The sequence below is a fragment of the Gymnogyps californianus genome, chromosome 2, assembly GCF_018139145.2.
Source record: "Gymnogyps californianus isolate 813 chromosome 2, ASM1813914v2, whole genome shotgun sequence".
NCBI classification, from domain to species: Eukaryota; Metazoa; Chordata; class Aves; order Accipitriformes; family Cathartidae; genus Gymnogyps; species Gymnogyps californianus.
The window spans coordinates 67,041,700-67,065,623 of NC_059472.1; the positions used below are offsets into that span (position 1 = coordinate 67,041,700).

Below are 23,924 nucleotides of genomic sequence, written 5' to 3' on the forward strand. Positions count from 1 at the left end.
AAGTGTAAAGTTAAGACATTTTAAAATAAATATTTGCATTTAAATTAAAACCGCCGCCGAGCGTGTTTCCTGTCCCTTCTCCAAGGCCCGGAGGCTGCAAAGCCCACGGCCGAACTGCCGGCCCCGGACTGCCCGGGGCACGGGGCGGGGGGCACGCGGCCGCCACTTCCCGTCAGTTCGCCTGCGCTGCCCTCATCCGCCCGCCAGGGGTCGCCAGGCAGCCGCCGGGGAGGGCGGGGCTGCCGCCCCCGGAGGGAGGGGAGGGCTCAGGCTCCCAACCGCGCGAGGCGGTGCTGGCTTCCCATTGGCTGAGGGGGGCGCGGCTTCTTGCCTATTGGCTACTTGCCTACTGGCGGAGGCGTGGCGTTGGGGCTGTCGCTGGTTTCGGCCCCTGGGTATCTCCTAGTCGCTGTGAAGCAGCGGAAGTGACGAACGGAGGGGGGGCGGGGCTGGAGCTGCCGGATGCCGTTGGGGGCGCGCGCTGTGCGGGGTTGGTGTCGTTACCGGCCCGGCTGGGGACGCGCCGGTAGGGCGGCGGGCCTGGGCGTCCCGCTGAAGCAGGTGCCGGGGGGCAGCGGGTGAGAGCGGCGCTGAGGTACCGCCGGGTCTTCAGCGGCTGGCGGGGGAGGCGGGAGCGGCGGGGGTGTGCGCGGCCGGAGAGCGGTGCTCCCTGGGGGCCGGCTTCTCTGTGAAGCCTCTCCAGAAAGACGAACGGGGAGGCTTAAGGCTGTAAAGGTGTCTTGGTGATAAATGATGTGGTTTCATCTAGAAACGCGTTGAAACAGAATAATCAGCTTAATTCATGCGGCTAACGCTTCCTTCCCGCCCCCAATTGTTTGCTGAAAAGTACTGTATAAACAAGAGTTGGATTTATTTTTTGTCATTGTGTGCAGTGAACCAGTTTTGCAGGATGAGCACTGAGACTGAAGAAGTTAAGGCAGAAGATGGCAAACCGGAATCTGGAAAAAAAATATTTTATTGTGAAGTGAGTGCGTTTCTTGATGGCTTTTCAGACTATATGCTAAAATGCAGGCCTAAGGTATTAAAGACCATGCTCTTAGAAATGCGGACCTAACCTAGATGTAGTGTGAGAGAAGCTGTTAATGTGGAGAATAACGTGGTCAGTCCCTGGAAGAGCTACTTGTCTTAGGATTCAGTGAATTCAGTTTGTTTTTGAGCAGTCACAGGTGCAATATAATGATCCTGAATTGTAGTCTTTCAAATCTCGGTTAAGTATTTCTCATAGGCAGCTGTAAAGGCTCATTTATCTGTAAAGGCTACACCTCTGGGTCAGAACGTGTTAAATTTGTCAATTGTATGTTGTTCTGGCAGTAAATTTTTTTCTGGTGCATTAAACTTCTGGGACAGTATGTCAAGAGAATAGACAATATTAGCATATATTAGTCATTGCTTGTTTTAGCTAAAGATAGTAAAATAATTATAGATCTGTATTGTATTCCATTAATTATTGCAATGGTATATGTGTGTCTGTGGATTTTAATGAAATGCAGATGTCTTCATTGTTTTTCTGATCCCTTTGATGTAACAATGAACGGAGTTGCAGTTATTCTAGGGCATAATTTTGTCTCTGTTCCTTTCTAGTCACTGTATGATCATCCCTTTTTGTTGGCTTTCCAGCCTGGAGAAATTTAGAAAACTAAGAATCCAGAAAGTGGTGGTAGGAGGGAAGGGGGAAGCTCTTAAAAGATTCATACCACTTGGTATATTTAAACATGTATTTAAGTATCATTTGAACAGGTTTGCACACTATTTCTGGTCACTTTAGTGGTATGCTGCTCCTCTAAATGTCATGCAAATTGTACTATTTAAGGCAAAGAAGACCTTGAGAATTATGCTGTAGAAACGGATGTCTTTCCAGTTCTTATAACTCACCAACTACAGAATATCCATAGTATAACTGAAGATGTGCTTTCAATTTATCTTTTTAGGTTTGTAAAGTTCCATGTATGAGTTCTATAAGTCTTCAGTCACACTATCGTGGTGCAAAGCATAGAAAGGTAACCTTTTTCCATATTAAGTGTATATACAAATTTAATCATAAATCTGGGATTCTTGTAAAGTTCAGTAATTGATTTCACATGGTTTCAAGTGCTTATCTAACTTATTGGTGGATCTGTAACAGTAATTTGCTTGAAAAATCCTGAGAAAAAAATGAGGTGGGAATCTCACAACTCTGTTTTGTACAGCATGTAACTTGAAACATCAGCCATACCTAAAGGTAAATGTGTGTTGATTGTGAAATTAACATCTGAATTACACGGAAGTCACAGACGGTGAAAGAATGCAAACTTCTGGGTTTGGATACAGTTGATAAAAGTACTGCTCTGTTTTCCAAGTCTTCATAACTCACCTGTACTTTGAATAAAACTAGCTTACTTGTTACTTTGATAGTAACATCAGTTCAGATTTCCTGCAGGAGTTACATAGGCTTAACTACCAAGTCCTATGGTTTTGTTTGTTTGAAGCATCTCAATAGCAACTTCTTGGTTTACTGCCTTTGTTTGTTTTGTGCTTAAATTATTAGACAATGTTCTGTGAGGGCATATTTAGAGACAAGGCTTTTATAAATGTTGTTTGACTGAACTTTTGACTGTTGATTAGCTGATGATTATCTTTCGTTTAAAATTCCACATTCTCAGTCTATAAAGTTGAGACATACTCAGTTGTCCATACTATCCTCTGTTACTTACGATTGCTGTCATCAGATTGTTTGTATTGTTGTGGCACTGAAGTACCTGCTCTAATGTTTTCTTAATGACATTTTATTCTTCCTGGAACACTAAAGACTAACTGCAATACTGTCTTTCTCAAGCGTTTGTGTGCCCCTTTTCTTTCAGTTGTAGATGAGGGGCATCTCCCCACCTCTTTGTTTTCAAGACAGATTAATAGTATTTTGTTACCTGTTTGCTGATCGCTTTAATAGCATTGACTCGTATTTGAGTCAGTGGCTCCACTTTCTCCAAACACTTTTTTTCTCCCCAGGATTCAGTCTTCCTGTTCCTTCTTGATCCAGTAGAAGTGTACAATACTGTAGTATTTTTTTCATGTCCTGCCAAATGTTCTTGCTGATGCAAGGAGTTCCTTAGGTTTTGTGATTGTTTCTTTTTATTTCCTAGCTAACCTTCATAGCAATCCAATTATTGCTGTTTTTCCCTTTTAAAGTGGAGAAACTAGTGATTATTTTCTTAGAAAATCTGCATGTAGTTTTTGTTCTGTTTCACTCTTGGAAATCAGTGTACGCTAGGCTACATCTGTCAAACTTTGAGTTAATGAAGAAGGACTGCAAACTGATAGCGAACAAGAATCAGGCAAGTTAAAAACTGGATGCTTGTTAGATGTTAAATGTTAGTGCTGCTGTGTGGAGTCCTGATAAGTCACATGACTGCATTTCTGTAGGAATAATTCTCCAGGATTGCATCATCATTGTTTTCAATTACCTCTAATTCCTCACTTTAAATTATGAGATCTATTGTACGTTTTCGCGGAAGAAAATCAGAATTCATTGAGTTATCTTAATAAGTTTTTGTATCACCAAGTTTGAAGTAACCGTAAAAGTCCTGAGCTTATGTGCCTTTTTGATACAGCTAGGTGTTGATAGTGAATAGCTCTTAGTTTGTTCCTTACTGGAGGAGTTCCTGTTCAAAATAATACCAAAGGATGTCCTGACAACATAACAAAATGAAGAGAAGATGGTAGTTCTTTACCTAAATCGCAATACTGGCCAACCCACCAGCCATTTTTTATACTTTAGTCATATGACTATTTTTCTTTTAGCTACCCATTTGTTTTTAGAATGGCATTGGTAAAGATACTTTGTGCTTGTCCTCCACCAGAGGAAGTTTCAAAACCACAAGAAATAACCCTTCATCAGGAGAAGGGCAGTCACTGGGAAAATTCCAAGAAACAAATGTAAACACTTGCTACATGTATGAAATTATTCTCATTTCATTGGCCTACATTTCCCATAGCTATTCAAAGTAAAATGTGTTATTTTAAGTAGCTGCACTAGTGAAGCTGGACTATCTGACGGCTTTGTGGGAATACTTCAGTTGACTTCGTGTACATGGTTATTGTATCCCTTTTTTTTGGTCACCTGGGTAGTTTGGTTTTTCTGGATTTTGGGTAGGTGCATAAGATATTTGTCTAGGTTACTTCTGCATACCTTTGTTTCATCTCTGTATGTTGGTTGGTTTGTTCACCTCTATATTGGTACCATTGACTCCTAAGCAATAGCATCAGAATGCATAATTTCTTTGAAAGAGGCTGCTTCCCAAACACCTAAGCATACTTCTTAGGTAAATTGTGTCGAATGCATTGCTTCTATAAAACTAGGGAGATTTTTATTAGTGATCTATGTATAATGAAAGAATTAAGATGACTTTACTTTTTTTTTGAGGAAATCTAATTCATATGTGCTATACTCCTCAGACTCCAGGAATATTGCTTTTGATGAGTTAGAGATTTTTAGGATGTTTTTCCCATACTGACTCTCAATCTGGGTGTTTGAATTGACGGTTCCTAAATCATTTGCTGCTGGAGGGGAAAATGTAAATAATATCTGTCTCTTCATGGCAGCTTTGGGAGATTACCCAGATTTGTTATAAATTGGACAGAAGTTTTACCCAGAATATTTTGTTACTTCCCAAACTAAAAGAGAATAAGCCTATACCTAAAGCCTCGTGGAATTCCTCTAACTGTGTTGGAGGCTAATAATTTGGTGCATTAAGCTGAGTCCATGTTCTTACAAGAAAGTGAGTCCTGAGTTTTCATTTGTATTTTTGTTTGTATATTTGCAGGCTTAATGCTCTGTAACCTGCTGGATTCAAGTGTGATTGATTTCAAGGCATAGAAATAGACTGGATGACATTGCATCATAAAATAGAAGTAATTTAAAAATATTTCAAGCAAATGATTAGTCAGTGCAATGACTTTCTTCCTAGTTTGTTAGTAGATTAGGTTTTGTTTATTTGAAGCCGTTTCCATTTGCACTTTGAAATTTATGTGAATATTTTTTTCCGAACAAGTCTCAGAGTAGTTGCTTTGGTCAAATAATAGATGATCAGTTATCTAATTAGATAAAACTGTTGCCACTTGCATTTAATGATATATGAAACTTAAACATAAGTTCTCAAGTCTTTGAATGCTTAATTTACAAAATATTAGGTAATATTTTAATTCTATATGGTGTACCTCTTTAGAGTTCATTTAGTTTTTATCCCTGAGAGTTGATTCTTTGTTGTGCCAAGAGTTTGTATTTCTCGCTGACTTCAGTGTTCATGACTATGATGCTTTCTGTGTCCTTGAACTGGAGCTTGAGTAATAAGCAGAATACACATCTAATTTTTTCTAGTGCTGATAATTCATGAGGCCAAACCCCTGTAAAAAGTACTGATGGACAAAAGATTGTGGGGTTGGGATGACCACAGTACAAGACTGTATATATCTTGTGCATTGAGTGCCTTATGACCTCTGTATAGTTGCATACTGATGGGTTTTGTGGTTTTGTTGCTGTATAGGTATTGGTGGGGTGGAAAATGACTTGAACAAAATAGCGTTCATACATGTGCATATAGTTCTTAGCTCTTTGGAAATTGGAATTGGCTTGTATTATATACTTTGAAAAATAGTTGAATGTTACTTTTAGCCATTATGGTAAAATGGTTAGAAAACGTTTATATAAGTTTACTAATGCTTTCCATTGAACCAAGTCTATAAGAGTAATGGGGGATATAACGCATGAAGGGTGGACTTGTTTGGGTTTTTTTGATAGCTGAGTAAAAAGCTAGGCCTTTTGAGGGAGCAGTCCCCAGATAAAATATACCTGCTGTGGCTATACCTGGATTATGGTGGTATGTGATATATTTTATTCTGGTTTTGCAAATATGCGTTAGCTTTATTGCTCAGTTTGCTAGAGGGAAAGTCCTAGAATGGAATGTCTTTTCTCCATGTGTTTTGAACAGCCCTTTGCAGGTATGGCACCAGCAGAAGAGTGTTACCTCTTCTGTGAACTGTATTTGGAGCACAGATGAAGATTGTTCTGGTTCTATCAAGGATTCAAGGTTCCTTGCCCTCCCTTCGTATCTGGGGACAGATAGGGTAGAAATGCTTACTGTGTTCCAAAAGGAGAGGAATCTGCATTCAGGACTCTGCAACCTCATTAGAAACAACGAATGTTCAGATCTGTGAAAAGAGTTGTTAGTTTTTTGTCTTCACTATTTCAGTGTTCTCATTTCTGCTATACCTCTTGCCCTGGCTGTTGTGCATCAGAACCTGTGGTTGAAAATACCTGATGTACAGGCAACTTTTCTGTCCTTTCTTATGGCATTAAAATCAACCATGCTGGAGAAGCGTTTTTAATTGGACATTTTTGTGTTGATACTTGGAATGTTAACATAGCTAGGTTTTGGTTACGGGAAAATTGCCTTGCTGTTGTATTGTTTATGTTTGGTCTCAAGAAGTATGCTGTTATGTTCTGCAGCTTATCTTCATGATCCAAAGAGGCTTAAACTGTAGAGCTTTTCTTTTGCAAAAAAACTTGATTTACTTAGTATGAGCTTGAAGAGTTAAAATAAATAGAATTTCTGATTATGGGCTGCTAACATTTAGCTGATATGATTACAAGAGTGTATATATTTAGGAACAACTAACTTATGTTTACATAATACTTACCTGTGCATGTGAAACTGTTTTGTTAGATAACCTGTGAATTTGAATTGTGTGGAAAACTGATTTATGCAGTAGCTCTTACAGATTACAGTGTGCATGGGAGATTGGAACCCTAAAAACCAGCAGGTTTTGAGTTTTGGCTTCTCAAAGTTAGACACTTTGTTCAAAGTTACCATAATTTTTCATAGTCTTAGCTCAAAAACAACTGTTGCAACTTGCTTGCAACACATGACCCAGGACAGAGATTAAGTTTCTTACCTGATGTGTGAGAATCTTCATTCCTGATGTAGTTTTGGGGTTTTTGCTTCCTGCCTTTTTTTTTTTTTTAAAAAGAAACCTCAAGAAGGGGTCACAAGTAAAGTGGACTCATTAGCTTCAGTTGTGGAACTCCATTTCTAATATTAACAAAAGCAGTAATCCAAGTGCAATCAAAGTCAAAGTTGATTGTCTGAAAATGGTCAGGAAGAAATTCTCTTTGAGCAGCAGCTCACAGTTGCTAATGTTTTCTATGCTTGTCTGAAAAGTTAGGTATTAGCAGCTGTTTGTTGTAAAACTGTAGAATGACAAGTAACTAAAACACTTGTGGCAGCATAACTACAAGGGAGATTGTGTCTGCATTCTGAGCTTATAAAATCTTGCTGAGGTCATAGAACACCACCCACTATCTGTGGCAATACTGGGACTTAGGTAACTTCCTTTTTATAACTGCCATGAAAGAACAGCTATCTGGCTTCTTAAACAATTAACTATTGTGTCAGCCTCGCTTCCTACTGAATTGTCACACTGACTTGCAGCATCTCTTCCATGCCACTGAATGCTGAAACTATAGCACTCAACTCCATGGACTGCTCTGGGCAGACAGCTGCTTTACTGGTAGAGTGATCACACTTACTGTTTCATTCTTGTAAATGGCAAGTTTGTCTTTATTTGACAAAAAGTTCTCAAAATGAGTCAGGATTGTTTTAGCCATGTTCTGAATGGAAATTTAAGTTCCTCTTCTCCTTAGAGAAGGCAAAAAGTGGCCTGTTCTGGATTCAGCTGATGAAAGCCACTTTTCCTGCTCTTCATGATATGAATGAACTTTCAGGAGATTTGGCTAGCCTTAAGATTTGGTCAAATCCACTCACAGTGGTGAGGGAGCTGCTTTTTGTTAGTTTGTTTTTCCTTCTGAGGCGAGTTTTCTTTTTCTTTTTTGTTGGAACTACAACTTTTGAAAACTTAAGAGCTGTAATCACGCAGAACTCAAGGTTTTGTCTGGCGTCCTTCAGATGTTATGTTTCAAGCCATAATAATCTCTTAAAATTTCATTAATAACAAGGCTTTCTTGAAATTAACCTTGTGTTAACTGTAAGTACACTTTTGTCAGTACTTCCAGCTTTTGCAGAAAATCATAAAGGCTCTAATTTTTCCTATATGATAATGAAAACTTTGGCCTGTAATGTAATTCATCTCCAAAGGCTTCTCAGGAAGTACAGGGTTTTTCCTTCAGATGGTGCAGCACATTAATTTGTTTTTCTCATTTTATTTTGGGATGACTTGCATCTTCATAATTAAAGAAAGAGAAAGCCCTGAGACCCAAGACTGTCTATTGTAAGTATAACACTTTTTTCTTTCCAGCCTCCTAGGATAGATATTGCTTGGGGATTTTAATGTTTATTGCTTTTCTAGTAGTTCAGGTATTTGCATTTGCCAGATTTATGTGTCTATAACTGTGTTTCTCTTTATGTGCTGAACATTCTTCCGAGATTTCTGTCTCGTGAACTGCTGAGCAAAGAAATATTTTAGAGCATGAAACCTTAATTATACCTCTCCACATCTAAATATTTGTATATCTCTCTAGTAGAGGGATGGATAGTCAGTATTTTAGTTTCTTACCTTCCCAGGCTAAACTGTCTCCTACCTGTCTGTCAGCTTTATGCACTCACTGCTAAGCTTCAGGCAGTGTGCTAAGAAGCTAAATCAGCAGGCTCACACAGCCCTGTTGCAGATGCAGCTCTACCAGTGTTGGAATTGCTTAGCTGCATCACAGGAATGTTCTGCCTCTCTTTATTGTAGTGGACTTGCAGTAGCAAAGACCTGTTCAAGGTAAACTCTGTTGTTGGGGTATCTTTTCCCCCAGAAACTGAGGACGTGAATCCAGACTGTCATATGTCAATGAAAATAAGAGTTGTGGTGGAAGGTTGAAAACGTGGGATATAACTAGTTCACAGTGGAAATGGAAATTTTGTTGTAAAGGCACTGATGATGACGTACAAGATTTTTTAAAGTACAGGAAGCAGAGAACATTGCCAGATATGGGAATAGTGATAAAAACCAATGAGAAGATTAAAAACCAAAATGATTATACAGTCAGTCATCACAAGAAATAAGCCTTTCACTTCTACTTCGTCTTCTTAGCCTGTTCTCCTAAGAAACGAGGCTTACATCCTGGCTTTGTCATCTGCTCCCCAGTATCTTTTGAACCTTTCAGCCTTTTTGAACCAAGTTGATCAAGGGTTCCTGAAAATACACATGTGCGCAGAGAAGAGACATGGTGTCAGTCCTCTACTGAGGGAAGTGCTGCAGGCTGAGCTCACCGCTTACTGGACCATGAAGAATCAACACAAGAGAAAGATTGAGAAAAGCACTGGTCAGAGTCCATTTTCTAAGAGACTGGGCTTCATTAGCTGCTCTCGTGGTTTGGCGTTGACAAAAGAATATCCGTGCAAGACATATCATTCAAGTGTGTGAACAATTATGAGACATTTTGCCTCAGCAGATGTGAGTACTGCGTGCAGATCTTCTCTTTTTAGAAATACTGGTAATGAAGCTCCTTGGCAGAATTTCTGCAAAAGTTCTGAAAACATACAGGTCTCCTCAAAATCCAATGGATTTGAGCAGTCCAAAGTTGTATTTATACCTCAGCAACAGTAACAGATTTGTTTAGCTATGGGTTAGCTTTTTTTAGTGGAAGACAATTTTTAGAGATTTCTTTGTACTACTTGTCAGAAATGGTCATTAAAAGTAATACTCATTAACTGAAGAGGTTCTTGCTTCAAGACCATAAAATCTTGTTTTGGAGGAGTAATGTAAAGGATGCATGGGACAGAAAGTGAGACTTGAATAAGAGGACAGAAGGTGTGGCAGCAAGACTGTAAAAAGTGGTGGAGTACAGGAGCCTGTTGCAAAGACTTATGCCTTTAGAAAACAGTACTGCTTAATGTACTACAAGCTCAGCGTTCCATGGCGAATTCACGTTAAGAACGTATGCTCATTATAAACACTGCATCTCTGGAAATGTCATAAGTTAGAATCTTTCGACTGCGATGTATCTTACAGAACAAGAAGAGATAAGTTAAAATATCTGATTATTAAAGTGAAGAATCTAAACATGAAATTTTGGTAAACAAGTTAGAGCTAACTTCTGGAGGAGTCCCCGCATCACAGGGTACCACATATCAGAAGCATTGCAAGATGTGCTTTAATCCAGAAAGTTCTGTGCCCTTTATCCATATTGAATTCTACTTCACTGAAGATCCAGATGTGGGGGGCCAATTTGCAAGCCACTGTTAGGGTTTATTTGTCCAAAAGAGGCTGAAATTTGGCCTGATGAAGTTTATTTGTATGTTTCAGTTGTGTTGGTGTGTTTTGGTTTTTTTTTTTTTTTTTTGCAGGTAGAAAAGCTTTCCACCTGAGTAACTTTTCAAAGATGGCAATTCAGATTTTATTTTGGGAACTGCAATGCAGAATTATATATTTAATATATATGCAGAATTATATATTCAGTATGTATGCAGAACTTCTCAAAACTCTCCCATGGACATATTACCTACTATACAAATAATTCTCCCTCGAGCCAACAGATCCAGGAAATTCATTGTACTCTGTCACTGAGATACAAGAATAAATTCTGAATTTGCTTGGCCTTTGTTTTTTCATTTTAAATAGTTGATGTTTTTTTTTCTACAGTTTGCAGATGTATATAGTAAGCATGAACAAAAATCATACTGCATTTGTGGAGTTAAGTAGTGAAGTCTTGTGAATGAGCATGGAAAGTATGGATATTCTTGAATTAGGTGCACTATGTAAAGTATGAGTCTAGTATTATTTCAGGATATAAATTAATGAGATGCTCCTGTTATTGCTGCTGGATCTGCAGTCTTGTTCTGTTGTTCATGTTATCAAATACTCCAGTGAGTGAAATGTGGCAGCATGTTCACAGAGCTGGCGTTCAAAGAGCCAGGAACAAAAATGTATGGATGTTGTCAAAGTGAACGATGTTGTCTTGGAAATCACTTGAGACAAAACCTGACAAGTATCTGAAATGTACACTGTCTAAAGAAGAACAGGTACTTCAGAGGATGAGGTTTGACATATTTAAAATGTTTTACACCAACATCTGCAATTTCTTCCTCGCTGCAGAATTAAAAAAAAGTTCCTTTGTCAGTAGGGAGAACACCACCAATCCTGCTGTCATTTGTAAACCAAAATTAAAAAAGACAAATGATTTGAATTCTGAGTGTTTTCAAATGGGACATGCCACGTACAGCATCCTCTCTGAACTCATCAAAAGTAACTCTTGATAATCCAGAAGTGATGAGCGTGAGTAACCTGGCTGTTTAACTGTACAGTCTTACTGGCTTTGAAGTCAGTTAAGTCAGGAAATGCATCTGTTTCCAGATGATTGTGTTTGGAGGAGTACCACTTTCTGTAAGAAAGACATCTGGATACTATGCAAGTTTCCATATGGCAAAACTATCAACAAGTTATTTTTGTGGTAATGATGGAATTGGATATCTGGGATGTTTTTTTGCCTGCTCTCCAGTAGTTCAGAGGAGAGCAACTTAATGGAAGATGTGGGAAGAGAAGATGCTGAAGTTCTAGGACTTTACTAAGAGAGTTAAATCAAAGCTCAGTTAAGTATATAAATTTCAGTCATGTGATTTCTTTATACAATGATACAATTGGACAGATGGAAGACTTTTCAGCTCTAGTTGAGGCTATGTGAGTTCAGGGATAAGGAGGGGAGGAGACTGAACATTGCTTTCTTTCCTGGGACCTTTTGGCCAAAGCAGACAGAAATTTGGAAAACTTTTTGCTTTGAGCAAGAGGTATTAAATGATAGGGGAATGCCAAAATACATTAGGCACATGTTCCCTGGGCAATAGCAAAATCAAATGGTTTACTACTAAAACGAGGCAGCTCAGGTAGGAAGCATAGTATAGAGTATGAGCCCTATTAAAGCCATTTCTGGGCTGCCTAGCTTTATTGGTGAAATTAATTTGGCACAAAGAAGAGTGGATTAATGGAATTTCTTTGCACAGCCTGTAGAATTTTTCTTGCATTACAGGAAGATGCAAAGTTAGCTTGCAGTACTTCTCTTACAATGGTACAAATGACAAGTGTTATAAAGGATGTTGTAGGTGTTTAGTTGCTGGATCTAGCAACCTGCGTCTACATTCTTCAACTTAAAATCTTTAAGTAGCACCAAGAGTAAAGAAAGCTTCGTTATGGTCGTTCTGTAAAGCATGGAGACAAGGGGACGAATCAGATCTGAAGATAAGCTGCATTTATTTAACAGCACTGACTACAAGTTCTTCCTCCAGTGAAAGCACAAATGTCATGTATTCTGCCTTGGGTTCACCGATGACAACCTTTTCAGTATCCTGATCAGCATTTCAGCTTCATGATGTAAGATAAATCTATTTATTTTAACATGTCCCTCCATGCTCAGTGTGTGTCAAGCATTGATTAGTACGCATAAGGTTTTGGGGTGTAAAACTACTGCTACATTTTCAAAGAAATGAAACCTCTAAATTCTTTTCTGAGTTACAGACTAGAAGAGAAAATGTTTCAGAAACCATAATAATAGAAGTACTAAGAGTGAGCACTACCCCAACTCCCTTACCGCCTCTCTCCTGGGGAGTTCCCCCATACAATGGAATATAGAGTCTTTGTGTACTTCACCTCTTGTATTCAAAAGTGAATCTGCAATGCTGAGTCCAGTACCTTCTCATTGCTGCTGAGTAACTGAATTGACAATGTCTGAAACTGTCCTTAAGTTTTGAAACATAGCTATTTTATTTCTGGCAGTCATTAGGAATGTGTGCATTACAAATACATGTATAGATGTAAAAGGTGGAGAACAAAGAAACATGTTCAGCACTGTGTCCTTGAATATTGAAAGGAAAGGGATTTTCTTGTTCATATAGATAACCAGTATCTGGAAAATATCCCTTACTAAATAAAATCATTAGTTGGAAGGGATTTCCTGAGACTGATTAGGTGATTTCCTAACTTCCTGATTGAAGCAGGACTACTGCCAATGCTGGATCATCACCTGCTTGCTGAAGCCTTGAACATCTCCAAGGGCAGAGAGTCTGCTACCTGTGTTTTTTGATCAGTCCATAGTTGCCTCTCTGTCTTAAAGAGGATTTTATCCTGACTTCTAATCTGTGCCTCCTAAGCAACTATTTCTGGCTGCTATTTGTTACGCTGTTGTCACATCCCTAAGGGTTTGACTCATCTTTGTAGCTGCTGTTCAGGTATCCATGCTATTAGATCTCCTCTTAGCCTCCACTGTACCAGACTAAACAAGTCCAGCTCCCAAACCTGTTCTCATAAGTTATTTGCCCTGGGTTGTTTGTCTTGGTAGCCCTTCCACTGGACCCTCTCTGATTTCTCCACATCCCACTTAAACTGGAGAAGAATGGAACTAGACAGCCTCACAAGTCCCAAATAATGGAGGATAAGATATTCTGAAGCATGCTGCCTGTATCTCAGTATGGGGTTTGCCGAGTTTATGGGAGACGTGCTTTTGGCCAATATTCAGTGTAGCATTTATCAAAACTCTGAGGTTCTTTTTGACAGTGCAGCTGCTCAGTCAGCCAGATCCCAGCCTGTACTCGTGAATTGGATTATTTCAGCTGCAGAACTCTACACTTCTTATTACGTTTCTTAAGGTTTCTTTAATCCTTAATGTTCCCAAGGTCCTGCTCAACTGAAGCTGTGACATCGGTTGTAGCCCATAAATTACTATTGTCTAAATTTGCCGAGGGTGTTCTATGCATCCTCAACCAGGTTATTGATGATGATGTTAATCGTTGTGGGCCCTGGAATCAGTCTTTGGGGTACTCTGCTGCTTACTGAACACCAAGAGGCTGGGCTGTTGATCATTGCCCTTTGAGCCTGGCAGTCCAGCTGATTTTCAGCTCATTGGTCAGTCTAATATGCTTTAAGAGAAAATACTGTTGTGTTTTGGTTTTGAGATGGTTAAGAAATATAACTTACATTATTAATAGCATTACAAAGCCATGTGGCTAGTAAATGCGAATTAAATGTTAGCCTGGAAACCTGCTGTCGCTGAATGGGAGAGAGTCTTCAAGATCATGATTGCTTTGTTAAACTTTTGTAGGCAGCAATGATAATATTTGCTAAATGCTCTTTTTTTTTAAGGGGGGAAAAAAAAAATCTCAAAACCCCAAACTGCTGCCTTTGATAGTAGCAGCTACAACTTGATTTTTAACTTGACCATATCTGTAAACCTCACCCATGTTAAGGCAGACTGCACTGTGAACTGCTTCTGGTGCAATTCTCTGCAAATACAATTTGTTCCTAGAAGTAAACAGAAAATAAAGCACTAAAATCTTATTTCACAGGTACCTATTTGTGTCATTTAGCATTTGGCCATGTTATCAGTCTGCAGATGCTGTACCTGGGATCGAACTTGGGCTTCAGGCACTAACTGAACAACTCTGGAATTAAGTAATTTTTATACTTGCAGAGTACCTGGAGATCTTCTTTTGTTCATGCTGCTAGAGACTTTGAAGATTTTTACTGAAAACGATAGATAATTTATTGTAAGAAATCAAGGGAGATATGCTTTCTCATACCCCTCCCTTATGTTAATATTGCAGAGTTGTTTGCAAAATGTTTACAACTTTGATTTGATGTACAGCTTTGATATGTATCTCTTAACTGCCTATTGTGTGCAGAAAGAGGAGAAAACCAACGTGTTGTATTTGCCATGACTATGGAAAACTTCACTTAAAAAATAGGAATTGCATGGGCAAATATATAGTTTAAGTTAAACTTTCACTTTTTCCAGTAAATGAGTACTGATGTGTCATCTTGTTTTAATCTTGAATACTGCAACTTACAAAATACTGAGAACATCATTAAAGCACACTTGTGGTGTGTCTGTGTCTATGGATTTGAGGGAAGAGGGGGGCAAGGGAGGGAAGTTCCAAAGGAAGGGAGTGGAAGTACCTTTACAAAAGCATGTCTAAAAATTCACTCCAAAGCTCTGAGTGATTAAGAATATATACAGAACCCTATGTAAAAGAAGATGCAGTTTAATGACTTTATGAATTGTCTCTGGGACTGTGTTTAGGCTCTAAATAGTTAGACCAGAAGTTTTCTATTGGGTACCTGTAGCACAGATCGACTGTCATGCACGATGCTGAATAGTTAAATAATTAAAATAACTAGGCAGTATGAAAACCACTTAAAAATCAAATAGAAATGGAACACTTTATGCTTCTGTGACATTCATGTGTTTGGTATATTGTGTTGCTGGGGAAGGGGAGTGGAAATGAAGACTTTCTTACTTAGAGCAGTAAAGTTACAGAAGGAAAATGTACCAAGATGGAATACTGCTATTACCGAGCCTATATTAAACTGTAAAATGAAGATAACTGTTCAGTTCTCTAACTTGTTTGGATGATCTACTAGGTACTTAATAAAGTAAGTGAGAAGAAGTAGTCTGACTGTCAAACTGTTATCCTAGGTCCTCCAGCTTCAGTCCGAACTCCGATGAAGTATGAAACACGGAGACCAGGTAGCTGAATATAAATGAGCTAATGTCCTTTTGAAGTGCAACTATGAAATCAGTGATTTTCTTTTAGTGATGACCAAAGCAGGTGGTTGATTATGGTTTAGGAAGAAGCAGTGCAAGTTACCATACATTTGAACCGTTGCTGTTCTTTTGTGCACTGGTTAATTTATAATTTATGTAAGAAAAGATCTTAGGAGAATATGACATTACGAGTATTTTCACAGAAAGACTTTCAAACTTGAGACATAGTTTGTCTTCTTGATTATCTGATAACATCTGCTATCAATGAATCTAGCTAATTTTTTTTAGCTGGTGAAGTTTTCAACAAAATTTTGCAGGACGCGTGTGTGTACACATACAACACAGTGAAAGTTTGACAAAAGAAAAGCATATAAATGAAGAACAGTATGGGTTGTTTATTATCAAGATGATACTAAGACAAGAATATTTAGTTGTATGTTAGGAAGCAAGAAGAAAATGGCCATTACCTTCTAGAGACCGTTAACTTTTTTCTGCGTGGATCTTTCCATATTAAGCCCAAAAGACCACATGCCTTTCACTGTCAGCTTGGGAACAGCCAGCTCACACTGAGAGCCACTGCACAGGCACACAAATGCATGAGAACTGCATAATACATTTAAGTGTTGGTAAAAATCTGTCTATGGAGATTCATTACGCGGCACCAACTTGTTACATGTCAACTCTGTCACACTATGCTACTGCTGCATGTCACCTCAGACAAAAAGCAAAACAACAGAGAAAGATTTTAACAAGACTGCGAAGTTTTGGTGGGAGTGGACCACACTGTTCCCATGGCAGGAGGGTCCCATCAGGTATTTTTTACCACAATTAAATTGCAAGAGGTTTTCCATATAAATTAATGCTGGAACTTTGTGAATTTTTTTTTGTGTGCAGCCCTGGAGTTTGACGTGGTGGCAGCACAAGCATATTCCTAATGGAATGAATATTTAAGAACAAGCAAGGAATTCCCTATCCTTCTGAAGTTTTGTTTGATTGTTTTTTAAACTATAACCTGGCATCTTAGGGCGAAAGAATACAGTAACAGTTCAGTGCTTGTGGTATTTCTACTTGATGGCTCTGATTTGAAGAAACTGGCAGTGTTTATGACTCTTATGAAACTCATCAGTCAGTTAAAATACAGCTGTATGTAATTAGGAAGTTGAGTTCTATTTCTGCACTTTTTTTCTCAAATTAAAAATATGTATTTTAACACTTCAGCATGCTCTTTTATAATGGCCAACACTTGAATACACTTGCAGATACATTTAGCTGAACTCTGCTGGTGCTCTGAGTTGACCAGGAATATTTTAAAAGTGTTTTAGTGCAAAAACCAAGCTATTAAAACTCAGTGAGGAGCAAGATACAGCCCTGATTGAAACACTGCTAGTTCCGGCTCAGGAACATACTGACTGTGGTTGTGCAGCTTGTGGTCTGCTGGGAGTACAAGAGGCGTTTGCTATATTAGTGAAGATTATGTGTTCTTTATTAAACTTAAGGCAATATGATTCCTGAATTTCAGACTCCAAACAAGCAGTCTCAGTATGCTATATAAGTATTAGGGTTTTAGGGGAAGAAGGAGGTTGGTGGCTTGGCTTTTTTTTTTTGCCTTTTTTTTTTTTTTTTTTTTAATGAGAACTGACATGGTCTGGGGCATGCTATGAATGTGAACTTGGCATCTTTCCTCAGTACATTGGATTGTGTTGGAAGGTCTGTTTTGCTTATTTGGTTCTCTTCTTGAAAACATTTAATTCCTTGCGTGTAAAATTGTTATTGAAAACAGAGTTGGAATCTTTTTGTGAGTGACTGAGATCTTGCCCATTTTCCTTATGCATTTCAGAGTGCAAATTAATTTTGTCCCCCTTAAGTCTCCATTAGAAACTCCTTTAAGATCGTAGAAACTATGTGCAAACTGTCTAATGTGTAATATCTCTTCATGTGTATGTTTTTTACTTTAGTGAAGAGAGGATTCACAAAGGACATAACCTGTCTGAAGGATTTTATGAATGATCCCAAAAGAGAAGAACCTCTAGTTGGTATGTTTTTTGTTTTGTGAATGGTATGTTTTTGAATTTGTGACCAAATGGCTTTTGTTTTGAAATAAAAGGTGGAATTTTAGATATTGTTTCATTTTCTGTAAATGTATTGAATAATTTATAGGATATATCTTATCTCTTATACCTTTTAAAGTTTAGCTTATTACACTGAGTACTGTAAAGGCCGCCTCTTTTATACACCTTAATTTTTAAGACAACTCGTTCCTCAAGGAGCCATCTTAATAAAGAAGCTCTTCACAGATCACAGAATGGTTGAGGTTGGAAGGGACCTCTGGAGGTCATCTGGTCTTAACCCTTGCTCAAGCAGGGTCACCCAGAGCAGGTTGCCCAGGACTGTGTCCAGACAGCTTTTGAATATCTCCAAGGTGGGAGACTCCACGACCTCTCAGGGAAACCTGTGCCAGTGCTCAGTCACCCTCACAGTCAAAGGTGTTTCCTGATGTTCAGAGAGCATCTCCTGTGTTTCAGTTTGTGCCTATTGCCTCTTGTCCTGTCACTGGGCACCGCTGAAAAGAGCCTAGCTCCCTCTCCTTCACGTATTTATACATGCTGATGAGATCCCCTCTGCACCTTCTCTTCTCCAGGCTAAACAGTCCCAGCTCTCTCAGCCTTTCCTCATAGGAGAGATGCTCCAGTGCCTTCATCATCTTCACGGCCCTTCATATGTCCATGTCTCTTGTACTGGGAAGCCCAGAATTGGACACAGCACTCCAGGCGTGGCCCTACTGGTGCTGAGTGGAGAGAGTGAATCACCTCCTTCAGCCTGCTGGCAACACTCCTCCTCGTGCAGCCCAGGATACCATTAGCCGCCTTGGCCACAAGGGCCTGTTGGTGGCTCATCTTCAACTGGGTGTCCACCCAGGTCCTTTTCTGCCAAGCTGCTTTCCAGCTGGTCAGCCCCCAGCATGTACTGGTACCTGGGCTTGTTCCTCCCCAGGTGCAGGACTTCGCACTTCCACTTGCTGAACTGCATGAAGTTCCTGTCAGCCCAACTCTCCAGCCTGTCGAGGTCCTTCTGGATGGCGGCACAGCCCTTGGGTGTATCGGCCATCCCTCCCAGTTTTGTGTCATCAGCGAACTTGCTGAGGGTATGCTCTGCCCCATCATCCAGATCATTAATGAAGATGTTAAACAGGACTAGACCCAGTATTGACCCTTGGGGTACACTGCTAGCTACTGGCCTCCAACTAGACTTCATGCCACTGGTGACTTGTTATCTGGTGATTCTTTGTGGTTTTCCATTTGGTGGGATATACAGGTGTTTCTGTTTAGTGAGATATTTTTCCTCACTGTCTTTGGGTATACTGAAAGTAATGAGATGAATTTTAAGATTTTCTTTCTAATTGCTAGATTAGGCAACCCTCAGGAGAGGATAAGTAATGCTGCTTGTCAGTGGCCTCAGTGTTCCTAGTATGTGGTGGTGGCCTAGAGAAATATGTTCCCTGATGAAGAGCCAAGTAGCAAATTTCCTAGTATTAGCAGAGAATTTCTCTGTTTAGTGAATTGTCTTGCTGTTATTCTACATACAGTATTAATATTTAAAAGTATAGCAGTTTATTATTTTAAGCATTTTTAATAGAAAAAGGTGAATAGCAAAGTGTTACTTTCTTGTATACTCTGTTCATTTGGTGATAGTTTATTTTCAGAGTTAAGATTTAGCAGTATAACACTGTAGCGGGTCTGAGATGGAGTTGAATTTCTTCATAGCAGCCTGTATGTTTTCGATTTGTGACTAAAACAGTCTTGATAACACACTAGTGTTTTGGCTGTCTTTATCTCAACCCATGAGTTTTCTCACTTTTGCTCTTCCTATTTTCTCCCTATCCTGCTGAGGAGTGTGTATGTGAGTGAGCAAGCAGCTGTGTGGTGCTTGGCTGCTGACTGGGGTCAACCCATCACAAATACGCAGTATTGGAAATTATGATAATAGGGAACAGCTGCAGGTTTTTCCTATTTGTTTTAAGCTGCTTATAAACTTGTTTTTAAGCTGTTCAGAGTAAAACTTTTCATGCTAGGTATAAGCCTCAAACTTAAAGATTTCTGAATACTTCTAAGGCATAGTCTTTCAGTAATTTCTAGGAAAAATGAAGAAAAATCCCATTTGCATTCCTGTAATTCTTCAAAGTTTATGGAAGATTTTTAGATTATGAAGGACTCAGGTTTTTGAAGTGATTATTGTCTTTCCTGCATGTGCTTTGTGCTACTCGGACACTGTCCAAATTATGTTTGACTAAGTAGTTTAAATGCAGTTTTTTAATCTAGACAATTGCGTGGCATTTCCTATTCACATTCTCTTTTTTATATGCACTTCTCCACGAATTCTCTTACATGACTGTATTGAATGGAAAGATCTTTCTTAGTTTCTTGAAAATATCCCAGGCAGGAAAAAAGGTACATGAAATATTTTATTTTCGTGGGCTTGCAAATCTGCCATAGACAGTGGTTTTTCTTTCAGAATAAAGCATTATAAAGAGATAAATTTGACTGATATGGGTAATAAGTCCAAAGAAGTGTTGAAGTGATCCTGAAGAAGTGTTGAAATTCTGAAAATGGAATACTTTTATTTATTCATTTTGGCTTTTAATGAGCAACATTGAAGTGAATACATTTGTTTATAGGAGTCTATACTAAAATACAGATATTTGTAACTCTTTCTTTTACAGGCTTAGAACATGTGGTTGAAATCAGATTTGAAGGAAGAAAAGAGCCGCATTATGAGTGCAAGCTGTGTGGGTTTAATACAGAGATGGCACCTATGATAGAACATCTTAGTGGATATAAACACAGAAGAGCATACATTGTGAGTAATTCCGATGCATTTTGATCGCAATTTCTCTATGATACTCCCCTTTTATTTTTTTTCTATAAGTACTTACATTAAGTTTGAAGTTTAAACCCCCATATGATAAATCACTAATACTTGTATGGTTGACTCTTCATGGGTCAGATCAACATGAATAGCTATGAAGCTGTGAGCTATTGAGGAAGTGCGATCCAGAGGTGCATGTCTGTATCTCCTCAAAGTCTGTTCCTAAGTGTTCTGATTGCCTCCAGGATCGGGTTCCTAGAACGTGGTGGTTCTTTCTGATTCCTCAGCATGCCATGCCCATAGCATTGTTGGATATGGTACAGAGCATGTTACCTTTTGGTAGCAAGCTTTGCATAGTATCCATTTTTTGTTTTGAAGACCACTTAAGCAACTTTAACATTAAAATTTAATTAGTTATGTTATAGAGAAGAAACTAGCTCATGATGTTCAAAACAATGTTTACCAGTTTTGTGGAAGCTTGTTCAAAGGGTGAAATGTGCCAATTTTTAAATATTGTGATGAATTTTGATACTGACCATTTCAAGCTGCTTTTATCAACAGTCTAAAGAATTTCCAGATAAAATGAAGAGAAAGACAACAGGTGTAAAAGAATGCAAAGTCTCATTTCTCAGACGGATAGCACGGGAGCTAGAGAAGACTGAAGGATTAAAAATGTATAAGGTAATTGGAAATAAATGTGAAGTATCCGGTAATGTGTCTTTTATCAGTGTGTTTATGTTTGACCTAGTAAATTTTAAAAGTACTGCTGACAAAGCTTGTTAAGTTTCTGTTTGTTTCTAGGAAGTGTAGTATTAAATTGAACTAAAGCTTAACTTAAGTTGCCCTAAAAAATCTGCGGAAAAGAACAGTAGTATTGAAATTTATCTGAAAAAACAAAGTTGTTTATTTTTAAGAAGTTAGAATTTTTAGATAGAAAACGTCCAGTCTGAATTCAGTGGTTCAGAAATTTTATTGCTTTACCTCAATGATTTTTAATTTTTGCAACTTAAATTTTCTCAAATGTAAGCAAATTTTACCTCAGATTTCATTTATATTTACAAGATTATATATCTATAAAATTATGGGCTACACTATGCTGAGATAAATAAAAGTACTTGTTCCATTTCTAAAGGCAGTTGCAGTAGAGACTGTTGTTATGAAATTTTAATCAGAAAATCTAATATGAAACTATTTCTGTTCCTAGATTGAAGGTTACATAAGACCAAGTACCTCACGTAAGTCTATGAATTACTTGAATATAATAGATTTGACGTAATTCATATTTGGCCTAATTTGAATTAGTAGTTGAACTCAAAGGGTTTGACTGATTTAAAATGTTCAACTTGTAATAGCACAAAATGTTTTCAGAGATTTTCCATTTTTTGTGTATTTGAAACGAGGGAAGAAGGGAATTGCCAGACTTGCAGTGTTTCTTAGATATTTTTTAACTGCTTGGTTCTGGAGGTATTTAAGATAACTACAGTAATTTGCTAATCAAGGAAAGTGAAAAAGTATGGAAAAATGGTATTTGATGGGTTTCTCTGAATAAGCTGATAAAGCCTTCTCCACCTCATTTCAGTCATCAAAAGACATACATGCCGAATCACTTGTAAAAGTGGAAGTTACAGTTCTTTAGCAAGTCCATTGGAACAAGCAATGGAAACTAAATCCTCAAACATAAAAACAGTATCTTCCCTCCTACAGTATGTTTGAGTTATGTCCTTTGTTACTTTAGATGTGCTATTGATGCTTAACGATGCCAACCTGAAGAAATATCTACTTGCTACCTTTTGACCCTAGTACTAATATCAGTGGGAAGGTAGGTTTGATTGAAATGGGTGAAGTTTGCATAGATCAACAGAATTTGTCAGTGTGAATCCTGCTGTAGGTGCCTACCATAGCAGTGCTTTTTTTTTTGATTGATCATTGATGGCCTCTGTGCATTGTACCTTTTAATGTTGGTCTGCAAAACAAGGTGGCAGAGACCCTTTTTGAGCTCCGTTTGTCTCTCTTGTGAAGAAGAGGGCATGTGACCCAGTAATCTAGCTCAGTAATTCTCAGTTCAGAGTAAATTGACATCAACGCTTACTGACTTCTGTAGAACCAGAAGACGTGCTCAGATATCAAACCGGAACATCAAAAAGAGTGATCCCACCCAGTCCTACAGGATATGAAGAACTGGAGGAACGGACAAGAGTGAAGTTAGCTGCAAAAGCGTTGTGTCATTCAATATTAAGGTTTGCTCTGGTTAGGTGGTAAGGGCAATATCAAGTGAATTCCAAAATAAAAATACTCCAGTTATTTAGAAGAAAATCATGCTTACTGGTTTAGCAGCTGTGTGTCTTTAGATCACATTGGCAGAGAATGACTTCCAGCTTTAAAGCTCCCTTCTGACAGCAAGAGTGTGTTTGAGGATATAATTAAGAAAGGCCATTTGGTGGCATGTACTACTTTGCAAGTGGCAAAATGGACATAAACACCAAATTTTGGCTGCTGCAGAGATCATATGCAAAACTAAGATAAGTTTATGTATTCTTTTATATATATACACACATATATATATGTATGTATGAGACCTTGAAGTGATTGATTTGTTGCTTTTCTTAAAGGAAAAATTACTGTATTTCTTTATTCTCTAAAGAAGAGAGATTATTTGTATTTTGTCTTGGGCTTCAGATTAAAAATACTATCTTATTAAGGTAATTCCTATAACCAGTCACTCAAAGCAGGGAGTTGAGCTTGAAGGCCTTATGACACAGTGTATAAGCACAGTGTGGTAGTATAACATATGAAGTTCTGGTCTCATTTAGTCTTTGAATTCTGCCTGCATAATTTTTTTTTTCTTTTCTAAAAACTACTCTTAATGCTGCTACAGAATACAGCAGCAAACTGGAAATCAGTCCAGAGATTTACTTTGCTATTTTGGACCAGGCTTTTCAGATTGAATTATTGCTTCCTTGAAGTTATAGCAGATACCTGGAGAAGCTTGTCTGTATCTTCAGTGGGGAAGTGATAACTCCATGCGTCAGTACAGGATGGGAAGTGACAGACTGATCAATCTTGCTAAAAAGGACTTGATGGTTATGGTGGATGCCAAGCTGAATATGAGCCAAGAGAATGCTCTCATTTCACATAAGGGAAATCTCATATTATGATACTTCAGGAGGAGCACAGGCAGCAGATTGAAGAACAGTCTTATCCCTTACTATTTGAGGCTAGTAAGACCAAACTTGGAATACTGTGTCCAATTTTGTTCCTTCTAGTTCAGGGGAGAATGGAGAAATTGGAGAGGATCCAGCAGAGGATTATGAAGATTCTTAGGGGTCAAGAGCATGTACCTAGGATGAGCGTTAGAGGGAGCCAGGCTTGTTTAGAATGGGAAAGAGGAGTGTAAGGGGTGATCTTATAACTGCCCTTCAAGCACCTGTAGACTGCTACAAAGATGATAAAGCCAAAGTTGTTGGTAATTGCAGGCAATGTAACAAGAGATGGCAGCTTGAGAGGCTGAACTCGGGAAAAACTTCTTTCTTAGAGGGTA

At 38.5% G+C, this 23,924-nt stretch overlaps 1 protein-coding gene across 1 annotated transcript in view; it reads left to right on the forward strand.

Moving 5' to 3' along the window:
* The first annotated feature begins 569 nt into the window (after positions 1-569).
* Positions 570-23,924, forward strand: part of LOC127013859 (uncharacterized) — a 36,674-nt gene continuing 13,319 nt past the window's right edge. The window contains exons 1-9 of the mRNA XM_050892916.1: positions 570-578; positions 894-985; positions 1,950-2,018; positions 8,244-8,277; positions 15,455-15,505; positions 17,479-17,556; positions 20,241-20,377; positions 20,948-21,067; positions 21,591-21,621. Of these exons, the coding sequence (XP_050748873.1) occupies positions 911-985; positions 1,950-2,018; positions 8,244-8,277; positions 15,455-15,505; positions 17,479-17,556; positions 20,241-20,377; positions 20,948-21,067; positions 21,591-21,621 (595 nt within the window). The 5' untranslated portion in view covers positions 570-578; positions 894-910. The remainder of the gene's footprint in view (positions 579-893; positions 986-1,949; positions 2,019-8,243; positions 8,278-15,454; positions 15,506-17,478; positions 17,557-20,240; positions 20,378-20,947; positions 21,068-21,590; positions 21,622-23,924) is intronic.